Source organism: Prorops nasuta, unplaced genomic scaffold (genome assembly GCF_024137725.1).
Source record: "Prorops nasuta isolate Cenicafe-Biocafe unplaced genomic scaffold, Cenicafe_Pnas_1.2 PNAS00003, whole genome shotgun sequence".
NCBI classification, from domain to species: domain Eukaryota; kingdom Metazoa; phylum Arthropoda; class Insecta; order Hymenoptera; family Bethylidae; genus Prorops; species Prorops nasuta.
Window position 1 is genome coordinate 9,905,712 of NW_027116800.1, and position 25,248 is coordinate 9,930,959.

Sequence of the window (25,248 nt, forward strand, 5' to 3'; positions counted from 1 at the left end):
AAACACTCTAAAAATCCAATAATTTATCACTTTCTCTCAATTGAAACTAAGCGCATTTTTCTCAAAACGGCATTTTAAAATAAACTAAGTTTTTAACCAATTTCAATTTTTTTTTTCTTTTAAAATTAATCAAATTCCTTTGTATGAAGCTATTTGTTTTGAAAAACTTATTATTAGGTAATATTTTATATAAACTATAAAAGTGGGAAGAGTCAAAATTGTACATTTTTCATCGAAGCTGATATTTCTGTTTATACATTATCATTTTCTTTATTTGACAATAGGTTCATCTAGAGGGCATATTTATTAAACAATTACAATAACAGAATACAAATACTTTGCTTTTAATGGAAATTATAAAAAAAACTACGTGTGACGCTGCGATTGACGAAGTGTTCAGAAGTGTTCTCGAGAGTGCGCGGAGTATGTGCTACACCTACACAACTTACTTTCAGTCTTACAAGTTTGTTTTTTCGCGAATTCAGTTTAAGGTGGAATTACAATAGTGTGCTGTGAGTAGGGAGCTTGATACAATTGGACACAAATGGTACATTGCCTGCATTGCCATGTCATAACTGCAGTGCAGTATTGGGCTACTGGCAGTAACTACATACTACATTTGTATTTAATTGTGTCGGTTTTCAGGTTAACTGGAAAGCAACCCATGTATAGTGTCATATAATGGTCATGTATGTATATGTATGTATAGTTGAAATACACCCACTAATCTACTTACAGACTATACATAAGAGTGTGATATAGTAAAATATACATAATAGAAAAAGTATAAAGTGAAGTCAACTGAAATACTCCCAAACTAATTATTGAATTAAGATAAGGAATAAAAAAAATGAATTTTTAAAGGGTCTAATATGGTTACCACCTTTAAAAAATAAGTAATATCATGCACTTTTCTACTCATAAGTTTAAAATACAATTTATTAAAAGTTTAACTTTATAATATCATTTTGAGGTATTGCTTTGGATAATGCTGGTTAAGGGATCATTCATGGAGTGGAGCACGCTACTAGCATGAGTAGCATGTAGCATTGTCAACGCTACTGAGTATGTATGTACATACTGTGACTTGTGAGTCTGTGAACAGATTTCAGGAAATTTTTTATACGCAGTAGCGTTAGTACTTAGTAATGTTAAAAATATGCTTCGTGAACGCGCCCTAAATTTGTAAAAGTTATCTAAACGATATCTAATGGATGAGATCGAAAAGATATCTTGAAAGGAGTTATAAAATATATCTATTTGATACCCTATAAACATCTAACAGTGTGGACATTCACATAGGACGAATAACAGTTGGCAATTATGGAATAAAATCTGCTCTTTCACGTTCGTGCTTTTCAGATTTCCTTCCATTTTACATCGTACATACTAATGGTAAGTTATCTTTAGAGTGTTTCTATTATTAATTAATCATATTAAATTGGAAACTACGTCAAACCGATTCCATCAACATTTTTGAATTTGGTAAGTTTGAATTTAATATTAAATTCATCACATAACAAATATGTTTATGAGAAATTATATTTCAGTAAAAGACAAATTATTATAATTGCATCGGCCAGAATTTTGTGACGCAAGATTATTTTAATTATAGCTGAGTAAAAGAGCTGAAAAGGTATTTATATAGTTGATAGTATTAATTAACACGTTGTACTAAATTTTCTGTTATATTTGTTTCTCTTAGAAACAAAAGATAGTGATAGGAATTAGCAGAAGTAGCAAGTGTATAGGGAACGTGCAACAAATACTATGATAGCGAAGTGTCAAGCATAAAGTACACCTTAAAAAGTGTAAAAATTGACCGATATTTTTGTGCTTTTAATGATGCATATATACCAATACACAGTCTCTTTTCACTATACTGTATTTGCTGCATGCATCCACCCCATTACTAGTGTTTTTGCTAAATCTATTATTAATTCTGCATTGGAAAAAATATATTATAATACATCTAATCTGATATATATAAGCTGGAATAAATATAAGGTTCTAATTCGAATAACATATAGTATCTTAATTAAATATATTAAAATTGTGAACTCTAATAGCATGAAAAATGCAAATTTTTTTCTGAATAAGTATATATGTTATCCCAATTATAACACATTACTATATTAGCAAAGTATTTTCTTTGTTATATTAATTTATTATAATTTAATTATAAAGTAATATGTTTTTATAGTTCAGTAATTGCATATGTAAGTGTTATCAGATTTTTTAAATATTATATATTAGGTTACATACACTAACTCATCAAAAATGATATAACTTTTTTAATCTGAATTATTGGCAAAGACTTGAAGAGATAAATATTATTTAATAAATTAATAATAATAAATTCCATATAATTTGTTATTATTATACTACAACTTTATTAAATTAATATAAAAGTAAGATATCTATGTACCAGTCAGAGATGTTTTAAATTTGAACGGGAAGAATAATTCTGCTCTGTAATTGAATAAATCATGCTGAATTTTTGAATAACTCTTGAATCACAATAGAAATGAAAATATTTATCTTTTTTATAATTTATATCAGAGGCAATTTTTTTACCTTTATTTTGTCATACTTCGTTTTAAATTTAGTTTCTTTCTTAAGAAGTTTGTATTTTTTGAGCAGTCAGCTTAATAATTAAAATATGCTCTACCAATTCACTATCCTGGTTCTTTAAATAAAAAGATGATAATTAAACACAAGAAATATTAACATCTAATTTATATATACCTTTAAATAAATTATTGAAACTGTGATGGTGAATCGGTAGAATGTATTTTAATTATTAAAATGACTAAAAAACTAAAACTGAACGAAAAAGATAATTTTATAGAGAAAGAAACTAAGTTCAAAAAGAAGCATGACTAAATACAAGAAATAAAATAGCCTCTGATGCAAATATAAATGTGAAACATTCTTTTTTATATATATTGAGATTCAAACTATTATTCAATATTTCAGCATAATTTATTTAATAAATTATAAAAGAGAGTTTTGTTTATTTTAAATTCAAACTATATTTGAATAATATAGCAAATATACCTTTTATACTTTAATACCCGACCTTAAGGGAATCTATGATCAACAATAAATTTCAATAAAGAAAATCTTTAAATATATTGAGAATATTAACTTTTTCATGGGAACCAAATTTACTCATTTTATTGTGCTTTAGCCTAATAGAGATTGTTTTTTTTGGGACAATCAAAAAGAGATTAAAATATAAAAGCTATATACAATTACATTTTTTTCTTGGCATTCATTTTGGAAAACAGACGCTGTATTGGGCTAAAGCAGATTTCAACAAGTAATTTGAGATTATAATCAAGCAAATTCACTTAAGGAGATCCATCGAACAGTAAAACTGTATTTTCAAGAAATCTAAAATTTTAAGGTGTATGAATTTTTTCATAGAGAACCATACTAACTCCTTCTAATTTGCTTAAATTAACTAAAGCTTTGCTTATTTAATTTCTAAAAAGAATTTTGCAGATATTAATGATTATATTCTATTCTTTATCAGTTGATTTAAAAAATGGAGGCCTTATTGCGCTTTGCCAGAATTTACTGAGTAACTTATTGACACTAGATAAAGATGCAAATATTTCTATAATTATAAAATATTTTCTTTTGGAAAACTAATTATAGGAGTATTTTTTTTCTTTTTAGTATTAACTTACTTAGTGTATTCTGCCAAAGCGTCATAAAATTTCCCTTTTTTAAATTAATTGATAATTAATAGAATATAATCATTAATATCCGAATTTTTTTGGAAATCGAATTAACAAGGCTTTACATAATTTAAGCTAATTAAAAAGAACTAGTATGATCTCTATGAAAAAATTCATATTCCTTAAAATTTTAGAAGATTTTTTGGAAAGATGTGTTTCTGCTACTTCATACATTCCTTTTAAAAAAATTATTACTGCTTACGAAATTGTACACTTTATTTTTACGCGCGCGCGTGTATTAGGTTCTAAAGTTAAATTAAAATAATAATTTTATTTTATGCATGCAGTAGAAGTTAAAACAAATATTAATAAAAAATTTATTAATTTTTTCAATGATATTGAAAATGTGAATGTGTCCTCCAACAAACATTTCTCAATGAATTTTCTTACTATAATTTCGCCGATTGTTACGAATAAATTAATAATCTTTTTTTTTTAGATGTATAACGTCATATTGTGGGATCAGTACTGTTCAACAGTTCCGAATAAGTGGGTGAACATGCGAGAAAATTTGTGTGTTTTCCCGCCAGGAGAAATAAACTTAGTCCAAGCTGTTAGGACGGGGTTGAATCCTGAAAGTAATTGGATTCGTTACAAATTTAAAAAAGTGTTGGGACCATACCCTTCTTTCGAAACAGCCGCAACTGTTGAAAGAACGTGTATTGAAATTTCGAGTACAAATGATATAAAACTAAATGCCTTGTCCCGCTCAGAAATGAATAATTTACCTGCAAAAAGACTGATAAAAAAGAGGAAATTTTACGACGATGACTTCGTATGTGACGTTTCAAATCCTGGAAGTGAATCTGACACTGATATTTCTAAAGCGACTAGTAAGTTTTCTTATTTGTGTATTATGTACGTAATTAATGAAGCTGAAAAGAACAGTTGGCCATATTCTATATTACACGTACTTCGGTATTAAGTAACATTAATGATAATATATATATTGCCAAAAAACAAATATTTAAGAAAAGACAGTATCAGTCATATTTAACAACTCGAACAACTATTAGATAACTTTTGAATAGTTAAATGCAATCGTATTCATTTTAAATTTAATATAGAAATGTTTAAATCAAATTTATATTATTTGATTTTAAAGTGTAATAAACTACTTTCTATGTTTACTATGTTCAAAACTCGTAAACTATGATTTTAGATATTTTTAAACATCTTTATCTGTTATAGTTTAAGTAATTTATAACAGAGGATCAAAAAATACGAAAGAATCATTTTTGTTTGATAAGCTGTAATTTAGCTCTCAATTCTGTATATAATTAATGAGTCACAATTACAAGACTTATTTAAAAATGATATACATAAATTCTTTCTTTCTTATTGTTTATATATATAGGTACCGTACGTGAAATATAACGATAGAAAAGTGATTATGTGTTTTTCTATACATACACAGTAATATACTCTCACTTCACTATCGTTGTATTTCGCGCACGGTGCTTCTTGCGTATATTAACCCTTTCCTACCCAATGTCCTCTGAGAAGGACACCGAATAACAAAAATTGCAAAACATTTAAAACGCATACAGGGTTTTTCTCTAACAGCGGAACATAGGATTGTGTTATTTAACTATAGCAATGAAGCACTTACTATACATTATTATAATTAATAAAAGCGTATATAGTTAAAATTTAATGGTTATTTTAGTTTAATTGCTTTTATTATCCATTATAAATGTCATTTTACTCAATTAATCTTGGTTATTACGTTTAATATTTAAATTAAATGGAAAACAGTAATTTGACTATAGTAATATTTACTATAGTCAAATAACACGAAATCTCCTTTGTTCCGCTGTTAGAGAAAAACCCTGTATTATCCGAACCAAAACAAAGTGGATAAAGTTACTACTGTTTTTAGCTAATAGGCAAACATAACTTTGTGGAAAACTTCTAAAAATATATATATATATATATATATATATATTCATATTTAGATTACAAATAAGATAAAACCATTACATATTTTGTAATGCTGCCAGAAAAAAATCAGGTAGGAAAGGGTTAATATCTTGTTGCTAATACTCTGAAGTAATAAGGCGAACATTTTTAACGGGAATCCGTATACCGACTTTACATGGCGAAAACTGTTTCGCATGAAGCGTCGTCATTTGTTGGCGAATTGTCAAGTTATTTTAGGTTTTAGGAAATGCCAGAAGCTTATCCACTAAGTTACGTTAAGAAAATTAACAAAAAACGAAAAAAAAATTTTGTTTAAATAAATATATTAACATTATTAAGAAACAACAATTAAATCGCAAAATCCCCCAACGTAGTTTACTAGATAATGTTCATACGTTTCCAAAAAGCCAACAAAAATGCAAATCTGTCAAGAAATGACGATGCTACATGCGAAATAAATAATAGAAGAATTTCGTGTTGACTACTTCCCAAACACGAAATTCTTCTATTATTTATTTCGCATGTAGCATCGTCATTTCTTGACAGATTTGCATTTTTGTTGACTTTTTGGAAACGTATGAACATTATCTAGTAAACTACGTTGGGGGATTTTGCGATTTAATTGTTGTTTCTTAATAATGTTAATATATTTATTTAAACAAAAATTTTTTTTCGTTTTTTGTTAATTTTCTTAATGTAACTTAGTAGATAAGCTTCTGGCATTTCCTAAAACCTGAAATAACTTGACAATTCGCCAACAAATGACGACGCTTCATGCGAAATAGTTTTTGCCCTGTAATGTTGGTATACGGATTCCCGTTAACGGGATCCCTCACGCGTGCTTTACCGACAGTACAAGTCAATAAACAATTCGTTTAATAAAAGTCAAAAGTGAAGCAAATTGCAAAAACGGGCTTCTTTATGACAAGGTGCCAATTCTAACGAGTCAATCGAGCTTAAAAAAACTCAAATCAGATGAAGAATAACGCTGTACCACTGTCCCGCGTTCTTGAAGTGGAAATAACCAAAAGTAACCTCTCCTCAAGAACGCAGCACAATGGTACAGCGTTATTTTTCAACTAATTTGAGTGTTTTTAAGTTCGTTTGACTCGTTAGGACTGGCACATGGTCCAACAAACACCCGATTGTTCAATTTGCTTCGCATTTGAATTTTATTAAACTAATTGTTTATTGACTTGTACTGTCGGTAAAGCACGCGTGAGAGATCCCGTTAATATGAAAAAAAAAACATTGCAAATAAATGTTTTCTTTCTACATTTCAAAAATATTACAGACAGTATTAAAAAAGCAGAGCTTTCCTCATCTCTTCTTCCAACTAATAATAAACAGCGCCGCAAAACTAAAGAATTAGGTAAACTTGAGCAGGTAAATAGAAAAGTGATCGTAGTAAAAGTAATTATTCGATTTTTTTCACGTTAATATATTCTTTTTATGATTAATTTGTGATATCTATTTATTTTTATTGTTAGACGAAAAATATTAATATGAGGGACGCAAAACATTTAACAAGGATTGTTTCAAAATTTCCTATGTTTCGGAATACTTCTGAAGCGAGTGTAAAAGCCAGCAATATTGTTCATCGTACGTTGGATGATGATATTCAAAATGGTAAAATGGCTTTACTTGTTCCCCTCTTTACATCAAACAAACGTTAATTAAACTAAATTTCAAAGTAAAGTTTATACCGTGCATTAAAAAGTTTATAAATATTTGGAGTTATTAATCGGTTTTGGGAGAACATCGATGAAAATATGCCCATATAGTTCTTTATTTTTGATCGTATAGTATTAATTTTATCTTCAAGAAACCATTTATAATCGAAACATGAAATCGAAAAAATTTGATATTCATTTTTCTTAATGGATAACATCACATATTTATGAATTATTAAATTTTATCGCTTATAAAAAAGGGTTGTTTAAAATTCTGAAACTTAGGGTTTAAAGTCAGGGACGATTAATGTCTTGATTTAAAAAAATTGCATTTCATGGGCAATATTTCCTCTGACCTGTGCAGTATATGCTCCGTCAGAAACTATTGTATATTAAATCCATATTCATTCCTACTTGAGAGAGAGAGAGAGAGAGAGAGAGTGAACTCATATAATATTCAAATATTTAATAAGAACAGGCAATAGAGCATAGAGGCGGTGAAATTAAAACGCTTTTAATACGAATAATAATACATGTTGAATGAATGGTTTCTCTTGATCCTCTTCCTATATCTTCTAACAAACGAAGTGTGATAATAGCTATTTTTAAATTCATTGTGATACAATTTATTAACTATTTTGTATTTTCATTATAAATTTTAAAGGTTTTAAGAAGTCTGATGTTCTTTCCCTCCCTATACATAATAAGAGGCAATGCAGCCAAATACGGGAATCAGTTGACCTTGAGATGGAAGATAAAATATCAATTAAGGTAAACTTAATTTTTCAATATAACTTTTTTGAATTGTAATTTTATTATTTCTATCACAAAAATGTTAAATTTTTGTATTTTTTGTGGTTAAAAGGAGGAGAATAGTGTATGGGACATAAATGATAGATTAGAAGCTTCTATATCTTGTTCTCCATTATCACTTACTCAGGGTTTCGAGGAAAATGAGAACAGCTCTGGTTTAAATGAGAATATCAAGGAAAATGGAAATGTACATACAGCATTTTCTGCATCAGAAAGTTATGTTACAGGTATAAGTATATATTTTATCCATTGGTACTTGAGTTCAGAAATTATACGGAAATGATCTACCTTTTTTTTTTTAAATGGAATCTCTTCTTTTTTATTACGTATTTTATAGCTTGTCTTATGAACTTACAAAAATCCTGTTTTTACGTTTTATTTTCATCCAGTCGTTTACAAAATGTGTCGATTTGAATGTATGCTTATATAGCGGTCATGCACGCTACTTTACTCAAACTTACCATTTATATGTGGTTTCAAGTTGAAACATCACTTAAACAGTTGGATGAAATGAAAAACTGAAAATAGGATTTAGGAAAACTGTTAAGATAAACTAAAAGAACATGCAATAGAAAATATTATTTTCCATTTGATGTATATTTGACTAAAGTGAATAAATCTATATTTATACATTTTTGTATATATGCATTAGTAGCTATCGGTTAATTAGTTAACAAAACCTTCATAAATTAAATAGCTCTTACCAAAATCGAATAACTAAAATTTAATTTATCGGTTATACTAAAATCCTCCCCATTTAAAAAACTCTATATGACCTTTCTGTAAACTTAAAATGATCTTCCAAGGTCAAGTCAGTATATTTAACTATCTTATGTTCCCTCGAAATCAAATTTTTTTTGAAACATTTTTTCATAAAATCTAACTTTTAGCAAACATTTCAATTCATCTTTTAAAATGGAGTACTCGATTTACACATGTTTTTTAATTTTGTAGTATTCATATACTAAATACTTAGGAAAATCTGTAACTGGAATATTAATTTTACTCGATTTCGTTATACATTTTATTTCATAATATTTTTATATTGCAGATGATTTGAAGGTAAAAGTTGATAGGTTATATCAAGAATTTACTCTGTTTCGTACCGAAGTAAGAAAAAAACTGGACCAACAAAATAAAATTCTTAAGGAAATGATAGGTTTTGTACGGGATAATGATGCACGAAAAGACACTGAGGGTGTTGATATGTCAATGGATTTTCTATTGCCAGATTTTCCTTTACAAGGCATCGATGATTATCTAAGGTTTGAAAGCCAATTGCAGACAGATAAGGATGTACGAAAGCTTTTTGTAAGTATTTCAGGTGAAGTTGTTAACTTATAATATTTACAACTGCTGAATGTGGAGAACCATGTTTATGTCATTTCTTTATTTTTTCTTTTTCTTTCTGATATTTTTGTCCGATCTATGCTCATGTGAATTAAAATAAATTTTAAAGTTCAATAGTTCACTATCCACTTATTTTTCACTTACAGGCATATAAAATAAAAAGACTGGGTGGTGACACTATTCAAAAGGTAGTATCAAACATTTTGAAATTTGCTATTACTTTAGAATTGGGTCATAAACTTACTTGGACGGGATGCAATGGTTCAACCAAAATAGAAGGATCTACTTTCGCTAACATTATCGTGGGTGAGTAATCTAATTAATTAAAATAATTTTTCTTAACATTTTTTTATTTGTTTATATCGCGCGAATACTTAATATTTGTTTGAATGTTCTGTTTCATAGGATCAGTATTTCACCAACCAGAACTTGGGCATACCGCAACAATAGCTTGTGTTGTTAAACATATGAAGAGCTGGCTCCAACATGCGGGAGATAAATTGCGGTATAGAATGAAAAAGTTGGATAAGACAAACTAAGTATAATGTTAAAATTCTAATGAAGTAGAGGAATGGCTTTTCGAAATATATCATTTAAATCATTATTTTAATAAATGATGTTTTAAAAGTATTTATCCTAAATAAGTGGATAAATATAATAATTAAGTATTGAATTTACCAAAGACACATCAATTTCTGTTTGGAAGGAAACGTTAAATAATTATAAAGAAATATTGTGGAAAAAGGAACATAAAAGCTCTGACAGTCATCTTGATTGTTTTAAATGTAATTCTATATTTTTTATCGCATATTCGTATAGTTCATTTCAAGAACTTTCCAAAACACTATATTAATGTATTATTTGAACTAACCGTTCACTAAATATTGCGATTTGAAATTTATAAGTATATGAGCGACTAATTGTGTGCATGCGTAGCCATCGCGCACACTACTTCAGTTCAACGATATCTATATGTATTTTTATTTCCAAATATCAATTGACCTATGAATGAAATCAAAAAATCGATTTCAAATTTGTCTGTTGCGTTATAATAGTTTTTCCAAAGAATCTTCTATATTTATAGGAATATTTGTTTCTTCTTAGTCTCAAATTACTCATTGAACTTTGGCGAAGCGTAGTAAAGCTCCCGTTTTTCTAAATTTTTCATAGGGAATAAAATATAATTATTAATATCCGTGTATTTTTTTTTGATAAATTGAGTCTACGTCAATTAAGAAGATCAATATGAGTTAATTTGGTCCCTATGAAAATATTTAATTTCTAAAATTGTAGAAGATAATTTGGAAGCCGGTTTTTTGACGCGCAAAACAATTCCTTAAAGTTATCATTAGGAAAGTTAAGAGATAATATATATTCTTTAAAATTCATAAAACCAAAAGGTATCATAATGATATCTTAAAGACATCATTTCTTAAGAATGTTAACATTGTGATATCCCTTTTCGACACATACTGCTCTAGGCATTGCTGACTTGGTGGAGCTTATACAATAGCGCGTGTCCGTGGAAGATTTATGGTCATATTTCTAACGTCTTTCGAAGTTAAGGAAGCCTCGGAATATATAGTATATGTCACGTAAACTATGGATTTCGAGTATTCCTTCCTTAATTTCTCAAGAGACGTTTAAAAATACGATCATTAAGCTTGCCTCTAGTTCTACTTTTCTAGTTTTCCTGCTCCGTATTTAGCCGTTTGCAGGGCTTGTGGCAAAAGTTTAAGCTACTTTAGACATCATAATTTGTACTTGTTTTCCTGAAAAATTAAAGTAATTACAAATTAAAATCAAACATTTAAATACTTATCTAAACGTATTTTATTGACATAAATAAAAAATTATGTAATAAAATATTGTAAATATTATAAATATAAATATTACAGACATTGTTTGGTAAAAAGTAGTTGTATATTTAGCTCAAATTGTAAAAGGCACAATTTTTTCGTTTCTATTCACTGAATAGCAATTGAAGTAACATTCATTAATAAAATAGCCTATAAAATATCAGCCTTAATGTAAAAATATGTTATAAAGAAGCATATTTTTCAAACAAAAACACTAAAAGTCATGGCTATATTATAAAAAACTCCATCATTTTCTTGTATTACAAACACTTCATATCCTTTGATCAGCAACATCACAATAATCATATATTGGAACTTCTGGTGGCTCTTCCGGAAGTCTTGGGCCACAGCTTCTTGTAACTGTTACAATGCATAATGCTACACCTGATGCAGCTGCAATATGCCAGGCAAAAGCTAATGCCACTTTCTCTGTCAAAATAACTTCTAATGGATGCATGCGGATCATATGAGCTATCCATCCTCCATGAAGTAAAGTAGTGGTCCCACGCAAGAGCTTTGCCTCAGGCCAAATAAGTTCTAGACCAATGGCAAAACAAGTAGTCCAAACTATAGCTGCCAAAATTATATTTACCATATAATTTAATGCTATACTGGCCCATATAAATAAAAACCCTTCCACAAAAAAACTTTGTGCTAGAGACATTTTTACAATCCCGTTGCTAACATTGTGTGGGAAATAAAAATGCAGTACATCTACCAGACCAGAAAAAGCAAAAAATAGGTAAATAGTAGCATGTACAACTTTTGGTGATACCACTCCAATGTCTGGCAGTCCTCCGGTTAATGTTCCAGCAAGACCAACAGCAGTGGCTACTAATTTTAGGCAACCTTCTATCGGTTGATTTGATAAAAATCTCTCACATTTTTCAATAAAGCCTATACTTTTATCTGTATCTGAATCCTCCCTTCTTGGCAAATTCCAACACTTGGCATAATCGTAGCACCATTTGAGACCAAATCCATAGAATATACAACCAGTAAGAATATAAGGCAAATAGCTTTCCATTGTTAAATAAAATTATATTCTTGGTTGGATCTACAATAAATCTGAAAAATATATGTATGTAATGGTTATATTGTTAATAAATGGATTATTATATTTACATTAAACTATATAACAAAAATAGAATAGTTGTAAAAATTTATAATTGTGAAAATGCTAAGGAGCTCAAAAAGAAATTCCTGTGTTTTATACTATTTGAAAATTACCTAAAGTTTGATGCATTCAAGGGAATTTCACCTAGATTGGCTAGATTATTATTTAGTATTGACTTATTTCACTTCATCAATACCATCCGAGCTGTGGTTGTGGGAAGTCTTGTTACTTGTTAGTATATTTCTCTCTCGCAGGGAATGTGTGAGAGAAGTTAATTGAAAGGTGTGGACTGTGGAGATGAAGTCAGATGAACAACCGCCTACAGTGTATTTGGTAGCCGATAGGGAGCGACACTTTGCTTGTGACAATAATAATATACAGGGTTTTTCTCTAACAGCGGAACATAGGATTATATTATTTAACTATAGCAATGAAGCACTTACTATACATTATTAGAATTAATAAAAGCGTAGATAGTTACAATTTAATGGTTATTTTAGTTTAATTGCTTTTATTATTCATTATAAATGGCCGGATTGATAGTATGTGCATGTATATGTATGTATATGTGAAATAAAAGTGAGAGAAAGTTTAATATTTTACTTTCCGTGGTCAACAAATTTATTCGAGCCCGATTCTTAATAAAAGACTACATTACTTACATTTATATTTTTTAACTGTATTATCCTAATCGTCGCGCACTAATAAAAGTCATTTGTACATGATAATTCGTTAATTAAATCAAATAAATCCAGAACTCTAGCTGATATTATGGGGACATTCAATAAATTCGAGAGAGAGTTTTATATAAATAATGATAAATTAAAACTACAATAAAGTAAACAAATTTGCTTTAGCAACACAAATGAATAAATTTGATAAAGCTATTTAATTAAAAAAAAAGTTATTTATTTTAAACACGAAGTTTTCATATCTTTGTTAAATTTATAAAATTATGTTTATTTGTTTCATATTGCGTAGAATAATCAAAACATTTACATTATATTTATGTGCGCAATGACAATGTTTAACAGTATATTTAAATGCTTATTTATTAAATATTCAAAGAAATGTCAAAGCCTAAAACTTGTAAATCTTTTGCTAAAGCTGTTATTGCTTCCGGAGCAAGTGGTTTTAGCGGTGGTCTTACAGGTCCAACGTTGACGTTAGTTAATAAATTCATGGCTGCCTTCATTGTTTCTACCCAAGTTCCTATAGGTTATTCCAATTTATATAATATTATATTATCATAATTAAATATGAGGCTAAATGTAAAAAAAGACTTTTACCGAATTTTGAGATTGTAGTTACAGCTTGAGTAAGTTGTTCTTGCTTCTCTTTGGCTTCCAACCAATTTCCTTTTTGACAATCATTGACAATGCCCAAAACTAGTTCTGGAAATAAATTTATGCTAGTGGCGATAACCGAGTCGATACCTAATACGAAGCCAGCGGTAATAATCTGACAAAAGATCGTGATAAATTTTTATCAATTTTAAGATGTAAGTATATATTAGTACTGCTTGATTTAAAAGAAGTAAAGTTTTATATTTACTTGATCATTTCCAAGGAACACAGCGTATTTTTTATTTTGCACATTTACAGCTTCTACAGCTTCTTCCAAAACTGAACTAGTGAATTTAACACCAGAAAATGTTGGCACTTGATTTCCAATATTTTTCAAAAGATTTGGTACATTAACTGCGAAAATTATAATCATGATATATAAAATATTATTGATTCATATTATTATGATGATAAATAAACCCACTATTAACATTGGTGAGCATTGGAATGTGATAATACAATAGTGGAGTATTTGGTGCTGCTACACCCACAATTTTCAAATAATCAATTACTTCCTGGGAATTGGAAGGCTTAAAGTATAGTTCTGGTAAACATAACAAAGAGTCAACTTTCAAAAGCTCGGCTTGTTTTGCCTGAAATATTACAAATATCAGACAGAATAAAATTTTCTAGTATAAATTTTTCTGTCTTACAAGTTCTAAAACATCAGGAAGAGGACATCCTCCAATTTGCACCATCAAATATTGTTTAGTTGTTTTTACCGCGTCCACCCATGCTTCCGTAATACTTTTACGTTCTTGCAGAGAGAGTGAAGGGCCTTCTCCGGTAGTTCCATTTACTATAGTGAGAGGTTATTTATTTATAATTAATAATTTCATTAGTATACAAAAAATTAAGTTTTAGATAATTCAGAGAATCATTTACCTAAAATACCCTTGATTCCTTTTTGGAGCAGATATTGTGCATATTGTGGAATGACCGAGAGATTGAGGGTTTTTTTGCTATATTATTAAAATTTAATTGTTCAATGTTAAATCGATTATAGAATTATTTGAATCATGATAAAAAATTTTATTCTCTTACTCATCATTGATTATTGGTGTTAAAACAGGTACGACAAGACCTTTAAAGTTGACTGAAAGCTATATTGAAAGGAGTTTAAATTATTATAAACCATCTACAAATTTTCTTTTATAGTAATCATTTTTCGTATTTTTATTAAAATTAATAAAAGAGATAAAAGCAGTGTGTATGTATAGTGTGTGTATTGTGTATGAGGCCGTGAGTATATATTACAGAGACTTATAGTGTGTGTACATACATATACATAGCTGAGACATTTAAAGCTAGAGGGCAGCACTACTTATCATCTGGAAGGTTAAAAAATACTCCAATGTAAACAAACTGTGAGCTACAAGCCTACAATATTTATTTAACGCTTTCAGGTACTAAAATGCTATCACACTTATGCCAGGTAACTTGCTGCACTCTGTTATCTCTCAGTTGTTTGAAATTTGTTTTTGAGAATAATTAAGTATAATACTTATTCAATTGTTTCTTGCAATAAGTAGTTACGAATTTGATAACCAACGCAGTATACAACAGGTTATAGCAGCGGTTGAGTCCCAATAGCAAAATTATTTATATATGTATATTCTGTTTCATAATTACCGGCATTATTTGGTGATTTCTCGCGTTTGATTAGCAGAGAGATGAGCACTGTGCGAAGGTTGACTAGCAACTGTGAGCAGAAACAGCGGAGTGCTCGATACAAATATGCGTGGCACGCAGATAAGGCTTTTGCTTTTTGATTAAGATGCATAGAATAGTCGGACAATATATATACAAGCTACAATCTCCTCTTGAATTTATTAATTACACGTCTTCTACTAAGTAGTATAAATGACTAAAATAATGATATCATCATTTTTAACTATTATCATTGACAAACATTATAAAAACTTATAAACAGACATTGGTGAATAAACTTTAATCATGTCGAATGCTTTAAAGTCGAAACGAATTTCGTCAGAACTTTTGAAAGTGTGATGCACATTGTGCCTATCTTTTGTGTTATATATTGGCTTTACACATTTTATCGTCAATTACATAAAGAAAAAGATATCCTGTACATACATAATTATACCAAAATATGTAAAGATATTGAAAAACTCATGCCAAGGTAGGAGGTCAGGGCTAAGTTAGTGGCAATAATTATTATTACTTATAAAAATGTTCTTTATGTTTATTTACATGTAGATTCTTTTCAACAATATTAATAGTATTGATACATTATTAATTTAATGGTAAGATTTTTTTTTCTATGAGTTAAGGATGGCCGCATGCTCTTACGGTTGTATACTTATATATATAGTTTCATTTTCTCGAAACGTATATCGGGAACTACTTGATCCAGTGTTTATAATAACGCCAATAAAAGATTCTACGGATATGCACTAATCTCTCGCGCTTTTCAATTAATCTCGTCCTTTTAGTAATACGATGAAATTTCTGCTTCAGTAGTATTAGGTAAGAAATGATCGATTAACGCGATCTAACACTGACTTTTCCCACTTGATTGATCTTTTTTAAAATTTCAAAATCGTTACAAAAATGCAGGTTCACGTGTTATTTCTTTGTACCTAAATTTTTATTTAGTTGAAGGATATTTAGTGTATTAATTTGTATATATATATATATATATATATATGTAAAGAGTATAAATTCTTTTAAAATATTTTTAAATCTGCATTTGCACTTGGTGAGACGACCCGAATAAGAATTTCATTTTACCCGGCGCAGCGCGCGCGGCGGTGACTAAAAATCCTTTTACCATATAAAATTTTAGATACAAATAAAGCGTAAATGTAACATCCGTTCCTTGTACAGAGTGAAGAAACTACAGTATGATTAATAAAATAATAATAAGTGAACAAATTCGGTTAAGAATTCTCTTAACTATTACATTCATGGTTAATTTTTCTTTTGGAGCCATAATTATTTTGGCGAATACTTTAATAGTAAGGAATGCACACTATCAGCAAATTGCTTGCTTTACGATCTTTAAACTCTTAAGTAGAATATTGAAGAACCACTACATTTAAGCCTTTTTTGCACCATTGTACTTGTAATAAATTGAACAATTATGAATAGCCTCACGCAATAAAGAACATTTTTAGAGATCAACATCGAAACATAATCAACTGTTCATAAATTACTTTCGATATGAAACTAAATTGTTGTTCTTGTTAATATAATAATATATGGTGGCCATGTATATGCGATATTGTAAAAATTGCATTGATTTAAATATAATTCGGTAACACAGATGTTTATTCTGTCTAGCCACACGAAATTGGGAAGAAAGAGAATAATTAATTTTTTGTATATAATTTCTCCTTTAGGGTTAGAAATATTAAGAGATATATCACTTCATAAAGAAGTATAAACTCTTTTTTTAACCTTTAACGGATTGTATAATTTCATAAATAGTTATAAACAAAACTCATACTAGAACTTTGTGGATGTTATGTACAAATGAATGAGCTTGCAGTGAATACAGCACAACAATCGTTACAAAAATATCTTTGAATTATTGCAAGATATAATAATGATACAAGTTTTACAAATGAACGCTGACAGAGAAACATATGAATAAAAAGTGTATTATGTATTATACACACAATATACATATACATATACAGTATACTTTAAATAATTAAAAGTAAAAAATATAGAGTAACAGAGGGGCTTTTCTTTGCAATGTAGAAATAAGATGAAAAAGATTTGTGTATAGTTTGGAAATAGGGAATTAGTTATAATGCTACCTTTTGTTGAAAACTTAATTAACGAGCTATACATTTAATTTAGTTACAATATAAACACCATCGGCTCACTATGCCGTTCGTCCCGATAAAATACATGAGTTATAATTATGTATAGTATATGTGTACTGTCGAAAAATTCACACTTATGAAAAAGACACGTGGTAGGTATATTAATGTATTAATAAGAGAGAATACCCGCAGCCCGGCCAGCCCGGCTGTGCAAGGGCAAAAACACCTTTTAATGTTTTATTTCTTTCTTTGGCTTGAAAATGCGCTTTGTAAAAAAGTGCAGCACATAGCTGGTAGCTGATAGCTTTTGCGTTATAATATGCACATATACATATACTAATGCAACAGCTAATAAGATCCACGGATATGTACATAATGGATATGCACCATCTTTGGCCCGATTTATCCGCGTTTGACTCTCGGTTTTTCTCTAATATATACTCGTATGTATACCACCAATATTTGGTTCATTCGAATTCTGAGAAACCAACCGTGCATCTGCATATCCTTTGATTCGATTTCTTTAGATTTCTTTATTGTTATTGACCGAAGCATGCGTTTCAACAATTGTGTCGTTTATTAGACAAAGAACAACTAATGAATGTCCAAAACAGGTCACTGAGTTACAAAAATTCTCAACTCGATAAAACTTATATGAAAGATGTCGTTAATCGACATTCGTATATTAATTTGGTAAAGGGTAGCGCACTCGTAAAGAAATTTAAGATGGCCTCGCTGTGCCGCCTTATTAGCCTTTTGTAAAGATGGCCATGGCCTTTCTTCATATTTCGCTCGGATTTTCGAGATACATGGAGTAATGCGTTCTTTCTAGTAAAATATACGCGTACGTGTAACCCCCTCCCCTCGGATAGGTATTTCATGCTAAATTTGTAATTTTCGACGACGAATAAGCTAATACTGCTTTCTTTAGATTATATATGTATGTGTAGTAGAAGAGGCTTCTCAAACAGAAGCATTGGTTAATATTTTTTAATGAGAATGGTCCCAAAATATTAATAAGAAGTAATACCTAGCCTTTTTTATTAGGTAAAAGCGTGGATCTTTCCGTACACGATGGATATGTGGAACAATGTGCTTTGGAGAGATCCAAACATTTGTTTATATTATATTATATATTTATATAGTATAGCATAGTATAAGTGTGTAGAGAGTGAGAAATACGTGTAAAACAACGTTTGCAGTTATTGTGGCCATTGTGCAGTGGCCATCGGTGGCACCATTCAAGTAACGTTGTTTGCCATAAAGTCGATGATATTCTCGATGCAGGGGGTTTTCTTTATGGGTCCAAGTTGTGCCAACCATTCGCCAGAGATTTTAATGAGTTTTAACAAACAACTATCGTTATTAGTAGCCATTATCCACGCGCATATTTATATACTATACTGTGTAGTATTACTATTAAAAAGATATTGTTTTCCTTTATTGTGTATATATATATATAGGTGTACGTAAAGAGACCTAGCCGATTTATTACGGTGTTTTACGTTAAAGCTCTTAAATACTGATGGTTTCTTGTACTATATGTGAGTCACTTGTAATCCTTAATTCTTCAATTTGGTCTTGTTTGTCCTTATTACTTCATCATAGCGTTTTATATATAGCCGTTAGATTCATTTAAATGTAACATACACCCGCGTTAGTTTTCTTCCTTGTGTCTCTAAAAATACAGCAGTTTTGCAAAATATAGATTTCGGTCTAAACTGGTTTTTTGCTTTCTCAATGAATATCTCAAAAGTCTTCGATATGTGGCTGTGGAGAGATGATATAAGAGAGACGCTTGAAACCAAAGAACTTCAAAAAATATAGCAAAACCTGTAACGACAGAGTGAGTCCTTATTGTTTTAGGAATGATTAAAAATTTGCGTAGATACTGCGATAGTATACTTTAAAAATGTTTTTATCGTGCAAGCTTATTTCAGCACTCAGTCGATATATTATTATTCGTCGATATATAAGCAAAGAAAAAACATAATGTTCATAGAGGGTTGGTGTCAAGTTTCTTATGCCGTTACATGGTTTATGATATGATTTTTCCTTTTTCACTTAAATCGATACCTGTAGATTAGGCTGATCGATAGCAGAATCGATCATCTTACGCGCGAGTTTGGATTTTTCACAAATGACTGTGCAAGTGTTCATCTATGTGTGTTTGATCAGGTAAGTAAAGTATCGGTTGGCGCATCTTGGACTTGTATCTATATATGACTTACGATTACGTTCATTAAGAGAGGCTATATTTAAAAGAAGGGACGGTAATCGAGAAAGTAATAGCAATATCGCGCTACAACTTTTAGCCTAATCATCACAGCACGTAAGTACGTGAAAACTAGATAAGACATTATTACCTTTTATTTTAGATATTATCTCAATAGTCATTGGCATTACTCCATACGGATCAATAAAAATATCTCAAATGCACAATACAACAGTATCTTAAAGTTTCGATAAAATATTTATAAATAATAACAGTCTCTATTATCGATAATTATTCACACTTTATACAGGAATAAAGAAAAGTAATGTTGCGTTGTCAAAAAGCTGTTGTTTCATTAAAGTATATATATATATAATACTGAAGAGTATTCAAGGTTTTCTTTAAATGATTGACAGGATAATCTTGTACATTCTTATTTCAGTTACGCCAATCTTCATATTTCTATAAGAGGCATTATCGATCATGCTTATGAAAAATTGTTGCATTCTATCGGTCAAACGAGTAATTTAATGAGATCAAATGAATCGTAACTAGGGGGTCAGAGTGTTTGAACCATAATTTGATACGAAGTGGCCCGACCAAAATGGGATAATTAATATCATGAAGTTTGTTAACGATAATAAATCAATCGTTAAATGATGAAAGAATGGAAAAAGTTGTGTCGATCTAGTATATTGCAATATATTTTATATATTTATCGTATATTATACTTGTTCTTTTTGGTCATTGGCACGGTTTACGAAAGTGAAAATCAATATCACTGCGTCCTCAGGCGAAAAATGTTAATTTTTTTATTATTAAAAGCCAGCTAGTTCGCGATGCCTGATGTTACAAGAAGTTCGATAAACACCTATACCTATTATACTTATAGGGGAATGAATTATATCGAATCCTCGATAAAACTATGGCATAGATCTCTCGTAATTACCGTCCCTAGCACATTACGATTATGTACCAATATAAAGTTTTCGCAGCAACGAGTATATATATATATATATATATATATATATATATACGTACTAATTACCCATCAGACATAAAGCGTGTTAAGCACGTGATGTTCAAGTGTCGAACATTGGCATAGGACCACTAAAAGACTCATTTAGATTAGATCGCTTCAACCGTTGGTAATATCAGACTAGAATCTCTCATCGCTACGAATAATGAAATAAATAGTCATGCGGTAGCAGCAGTCAAAATTCTCATTCATAAACGACATATCAACAACAATACCGGCTTCTCGATCGACGCTTTAGATTTAGTGCTGCGTTGGTCTGAGTTTATCTCTCTCTCTCTCTCTCTCTCTCTCTCTCTCTCAGTTAATATTGTCGCGCAATTTCACTACAAAGAAATCTATACAAATAGATTTTAATCGTTCGTTCGTTTCGTCTCTTTATCATTTCGTCGTAAAGAATTGGGATATTTTGAAGAATGTCATGCAAGATTATGGATTCCTCCGAGCGACGAAGATGGTGGATATCGTCGTCGCTCGCGATTGCCACTATGACTTCCAGACCCTGAATTTTCGCAGGGAGACCTTTTTCAGGTGCAAAGCTGCGTTAAGTAGATCGGACTCTCTGGAATCCTCGCCATCCGAATGAACTTCCCTTCTGCGGCCCGGCATGAGCAATCGTTGCCTGAGACCCCTGGAGGTAGGATCAGACAAAGCTTCGGATACTGGAACCTTTTCTTTGCTAGAACCTGGCAGAGAGACAGACCTTCCAACAGAGAAGCCTTTGCTGATCCTGTCCAAGGTGGCAGGAAGCAAATGCCTCCTAGGCAAGGCCTGTTCTCTTTCCCGAAGGATAAATCTGCCAAGTGTCTGCCAAAAGGCTTGCGTGCTGTACACGTTTTCGTCATCCCTGAGGACCCTTAGCTGTCTGCTACCACTTCCAACGGCACCAGCGCCTCCCCATTCAAGTTCCTCCACAAGGGCGAACTTCATTGGATCTTCCATTCTTCTAGCCTTGACCAGAGCCTGGGCTAAAACGTCCTGAGCAGAGCTGCTCACTGGGACCCTGAGTATCGCGTATGGTATCTCAGGCGACACGTTGTAGATGCATACCAGAAACGTGTCAGCCTCGTCCCAGATATGAGTGGACGTGTCTTTCGAATCGCTCAGTTTCGAGTGACCCGCTGTACTTCTGATGGAAGCTAGCCAGGCTCTGCTGCTAGGATCATCCCCAACTCGTTTCAACAAAAATCGTCCTTGACCTTTCCACAAAGCCTGAGCTTGCAAAGGATGTTCATTCTGATCTAGCACGCGTTGAGTTGGCAGCTCCTCCCTGTCCTTCTTCTCCCACCCTCTCGACACTTCCTCGACCAGTATGTATTCGTCCACGTGCTCCGCTGAGATCCCGGCCCTTTGAAGGGCTTGCAGCATCACTTCTTGAGTCGTGCTGTCCTGGGTCACTTTTAGGATCGTGTATGGCTCCTCTGGAATCACGTGATACACCATCAGAAAGAACATCCTCCTCTTCAGCATTACTCCCCCTGGTCCACCTGGATCCACAGTGCTCAGTTTCTCCGGCTCTTTGCTGGAGGATGCTCGCTTCGAAGATTCCTTATGATCGCGACAGCAGGTATTGTAATCCAAGCTCTCCTCCTCCAATCGAGAATAGATGAACAAGGTGGATAAAGCTAATGGTTTGTTCTTGCTATTTCGCAGGCGCACGTGACGGTACCCAGGTCGTAGACACTTTAGTGGTATTACTCGCTGCGATATCAGATGGTGAGAGCTAGCCTCCATTATTCCAAAACGCAAGAAGGCGAGGTCCTTGAACATCACTTGGAAGCAGAACTTTTCGTTCCAAATTGGATTTAGCGAATTGCTCTGGATTATCTTGGTTTTGTGCTTGGCGCAGTCTATCGGTATACCAACCAGCTCGATTTCAACGTAGGTGCTTGCCAAAAAGTTTGTAGGGGAGACGTATTGGCCTGAAACCACTGAAAGCGTCAAGTGGGCCGAGTGCAATCCGTCGAATTCTTTGTCCCAGGGATTGAAGCGTCTACACAACGAATAATCGAGTGTTAATGCCCTACCCTTACTAATCGCTGCCCCATTTTTAAAATAGTGAAACAAAGCGAGTTTAATAAAATATAGTTTACCTGTACATCATGTGGCCCTTATCCCACATCACTGATGGTTTTCTCACATAACCACATTGACCGTTCTGCTCGAACATCGCAGTATTGAGATTCAAGCCTGGGTCGTCAGTTTGGTAATTGAGAGCCACCATTTGTATACCAAAGGCCCAGAAGATCACCGGGTTGAAATTCGTAGAGTCAATTCTCATGCCAGCCGGATACGTTCGAATAAGCTGAGTCTCCGCGTGGGCAACGACTCCCAGGGGTTGCTTCCTACAGATCTTTTTAGCAGTGCTTTCGTTCAAGGACGAACACTGGAAACAAGCTGGCACACCACGGGTAGATCTAAAGAGATTCTCAATATTGCTGCCGCCACTTGCGACTGAGGCCGAAGTTGAGAGTGACTGAGGAGATCCTGAAGAGGATGCTATACTGCTTGTTGCAATTCCTGCGATGCTATGCCTTTGAACTGGTCCACTGTGAGCTTGATGGCGGACTTTGCCAACGACCCCGGTACAAGGTGTTGTGTTCAGGCCACGAAATTTAATCGCTTGAAGATAAATCACCAAGTCGGATAGCTCCTTTGCTATTTGACTATTCTGTTTCTGAGATTTGTCATCCACAGCTGGATCCGATTTCAACCGAGCGTGAGGCACCTGACTTCCGCCTCCTATATACCTCTCGTAACTTGATATTGAATTATCTGTAATATAGAAGAAATTCATCCCTTCTTACATAGAAAGCTCAAACTCATCGAGAAAATTGGATCGATTGACTAGAATAATTATGATACATTTGTGCTATACATATGCTACTGCTAAAGAAATTTGTCCATTATTATTTATTAAAAGAAATAAGTTTTACCATCGACGTTATCATCTTCGTCGTCATCCTCCTCATCGTCGTCGTCCTCGCTGAAATATTCGACGACCGAAGCATTGCTGATATCAGTTCGCATCTGTTTCATGGACGAGGCACGATCAGACATGAGCATTTTACCACGATGACCGAGTGGAACGTGAGCCAGAGGTGCGGTAGGATCCACCACAAGCTTTTTATTTTTTATCAGAATCCGATAACGCAACTGGGATGGAGATGGCAGTTGAGGGTCATCCCCAAAGTCCGTCTCGTATAGGAATTTCGTAACCAGTTTTTCCCCAAATACCGACTGAAACGGTTATTGGAAATGTGAAAATATCCAGAAATATTATACACTAATTAATATTACTCTCCATAATTTAAATATATCATTTTTTACGGTTGGAAAATTTAAAAATGAGGTCGGTATGAGATTATAAGGGGAAATTTTTGTAAAAAAACCTTATTCGAATACCTGAAAGATTTGTGCCATGCGAGCCTGTTGGTTTTGAGAGCAATGATTTTCAATGGAGAGGATGACGGGATACGGAGAACTAATGAAAGCACTTCTGTCAATAGCTTCTACTACCGATCTGAAAGGTATTTTCGTGGTGAATGTGTGCCCATGATAAATAAGAGGAGATCCATCGTCGCCATCCCAGCAGTCGAGCTCCACGCAACGACAGCCGGTCAAAAGGACCTGAAGCAAATGAAAGTTGGATCAAATTGAATTAGAAGTTGATACCATGAAAAAGTGACATTCTTCGAACCGAATGTAGCTTTAAAGTCGATGCTGAAGTAAAAATTCCATCTATTATTTTCTTTTCCATTATTTTCTTTTCTGCTTTGTTCCTACATAGGGATGATGTTGACGATACACTGCTTCGGATATTTTCCAGACAATGGCAAAACTTGTTTCTATAGTTTTCTGTTTTTTTCTCTTTTTGTCTCTAGGGTCAATATGGGAGAAGCGCTCGCGTTTCTATGTTGCAAATTTATTTCAACGTCAAAGTAAACAGTAAAAAACCCAATATTTTGCACAAACGAAGAAAGAGAATTATAGCGATTCAGTTGCGGCTACCGAGTTAATATTTTATCGTGCAAAAAGCTAAAAGTCTAAAATTATTAAATATTGCAAAATGATGCGAGGGAGGGAGAGAGAGAGAGAGAGAGACCTGTGAATAAAGTTGAACGGAGGATTCGCCTTTGAGTTGGTGGCCTGTGAGATAAGTGTTGTGCGAGCTTGCTATGTAGTACTGTGAGAGTGGCTGCTGCATCTCAGTCTCCGATGGGGCTGCGTACTCGTTTGGGAAGGCATAATTGTCCTTGTCCATCATGTAGCGTGCAAAGCCTTCGAAAGATAAACACCACTGTGTGCGTAGCGCCGGGTCCGGTTCGTGTCTCTAGAATCAGAGTAAACAGCTATCTGATTGCGTTACG

General features: G+C 32.1%; 4 protein-coding genes across 9 annotated transcripts in view; 1 reads left to right on the forward strand and 3 right to left on the reverse strand.

Moving 5' to 3' along the window:
* The first annotated feature begins 109 nt into the window (after positions 1 to 109).
* On the forward strand, positions 110 to 11,370 carry LOC136786238 (uncharacterized). 3 transcript variants are annotated; one of them, XM_066747855.1, is made up of 12 exons: positions 110 to 547; positions 646 to 896; positions 974 to 1,485; positions 1,551 to 1,636; positions 4,189 to 4,582; positions 6,967 to 7,058; positions 7,163 to 7,301; positions 8,010 to 8,116; positions 8,211 to 8,385; positions 9,210 to 9,469; positions 9,655 to 9,814; positions 9,914 to 11,370. In XM_066747855.1, exons 5-12 carry the CDS (start codon positions 4,189 to 4,191, stop codon positions 10,045 to 10,047), a joined length of 1,461 nt encoding a protein of 486 aa, XP_066603952.1. In that variant the 5' UTR covers positions 110 to 547; positions 646 to 896; positions 974 to 1,485; positions 1,551 to 1,636; the 3' UTR covers positions 10,048 to 11,370. The 3 variants fall into 3 exon arrangements, with proteins under 3 accessions (XP_066603952.1, XP_066603954.1, XP_066603953.1); XM_066747857.1 differs by having other exon boundaries at positions 974 to 1,395; XM_066747856.1 differs by having other exon boundaries at positions 974 to 1,636.
* A 27-nt stretch (positions 11,371 to 11,397) lies between these two features.
* LOC136786241 (transmembrane protein 45B-like) lies at positions 11,398 to 12,898 on the reverse strand. The gene is made up of 2 exons (XM_066747860.1): positions 12,598 to 12,898; positions 11,398 to 12,435 (listed from the first exon to the last, which is right to left on the reverse strand). The coding sequence occupies exon 2, from the start codon at positions 12,392 to 12,394 to the stop codon at positions 11,639 to 11,641; it is 756 nt and encodes a 251-aa protein (XP_066603957.1). The 5' UTR covers positions 12,395 to 12,435; positions 12,598 to 12,898; the 3' UTR covers positions 11,398 to 11,638.
* Positions 12,899 to 13,198: 300 nt separating this feature from the next.
* Positions 13,199 to 15,552, reverse strand: LOC136786240 (N-acetylneuraminate lyase-like). Its single transcript, XM_066747859.1, has 8 exons — positions 15,463 to 15,552; positions 14,875 to 14,933; positions 14,716 to 14,792; positions 14,484 to 14,629; positions 14,255 to 14,423; positions 14,039 to 14,184; positions 13,774 to 13,945; positions 13,199 to 13,696 (listed from the first exon to the last, which is right to left on the reverse strand). Exons 1-8 carry the CDS (start codon positions 15,466 to 15,468, stop codon positions 13,539 to 13,541), a joined length of 933 nt encoding a protein of 310 aa, XP_066603956.1. The 5' UTR covers positions 15,469 to 15,552; the 3' UTR covers positions 13,199 to 13,538.
* A 470-nt stretch (positions 15,553 to 16,022) lies between these two features.
* The window catches only part of LOC136786237 (1-phosphatidylinositol 4,5-bisphosphate phosphodiesterase epsilon-1-like), a 103,153-nt gene continuing 93,927 nt past the window's right edge, over positions 16,023 to 25,248 (reverse strand). For all 4 annotated transcript variants that reach the window (XM_066747852.1, XM_066747853.1, XM_066747854.1 and 1 more), the window contains 5 exons: positions 24,984 to 25,211; positions 24,284 to 24,508; positions 23,815 to 24,118; positions 22,972 to 23,653; positions 16,023 to 22,871 (listed from right to left, as the gene is read on the reverse strand). In XM_066747852.1, coding sequence (XP_066603949.1) covers positions 21,365 to 22,871; positions 22,972 to 23,653; positions 23,815 to 24,118; positions 24,284 to 24,508; positions 24,984 to 25,211 — 2,946 coding nt within the window. In that variant the 3' untranslated portion in view covers positions 16,023 to 21,364. The remainder of the gene's footprint in view (positions 22,872 to 22,971; positions 23,654 to 23,814; positions 24,119 to 24,283; positions 24,509 to 24,983; positions 25,212 to 25,248) is intronic.

What these genes read in the sequence shown, in the direction of transcription:
- LOC136786238 (XM_066747856.1), top strand. Translation starts at nt 4,189, where the DNA reads ATGTATAACGTCATATTGTGGGATCAGTACTGTTCAACAGTTCCGAAT. An exon ending in TGATATTTCTAAAGCGACTA is followed by an intron (nt 4,583 to 6,966) that starts GTAAGTTTTCTT and finishes AAAATATTACAG; the next exon opens with ACAGTATTAAAAAAGCAGAG. An exon ending in AATTAGGTAAACTTGAGCAG is followed by an intron (nt 7,059 to 7,162) that starts GTAAATAGAAAA and finishes TTTTATTGTTAG; the next exon opens with ACGAAAAATATTAATATGAG.
- LOC136786241 (XM_066747860.1), bottom strand. Translation starts at nt 12,394, where the DNA reads ATGGAAAGCTATTTGCCTTATATTCTTACTGGTTGTATATTCTATGGA.
- LOC136786240 (XM_066747859.1), bottom strand. An exon ending in ACACCAATAATCAATGATGA is followed by an intron (nt 14,793 to 14,874) that starts GTAAGAGAATAA and finishes TTAATAATATAG; the next exon opens with CAAAAAAACCCTCAATCTCT. An exon ending in AATGCTCACCAATGTTAATA is followed by an intron (nt 14,185 to 14,254) that starts GTGGGTTTATTT and finishes TAATTTTCGCAG; the next exon opens with TTAATGTACCAAATCTTTTG.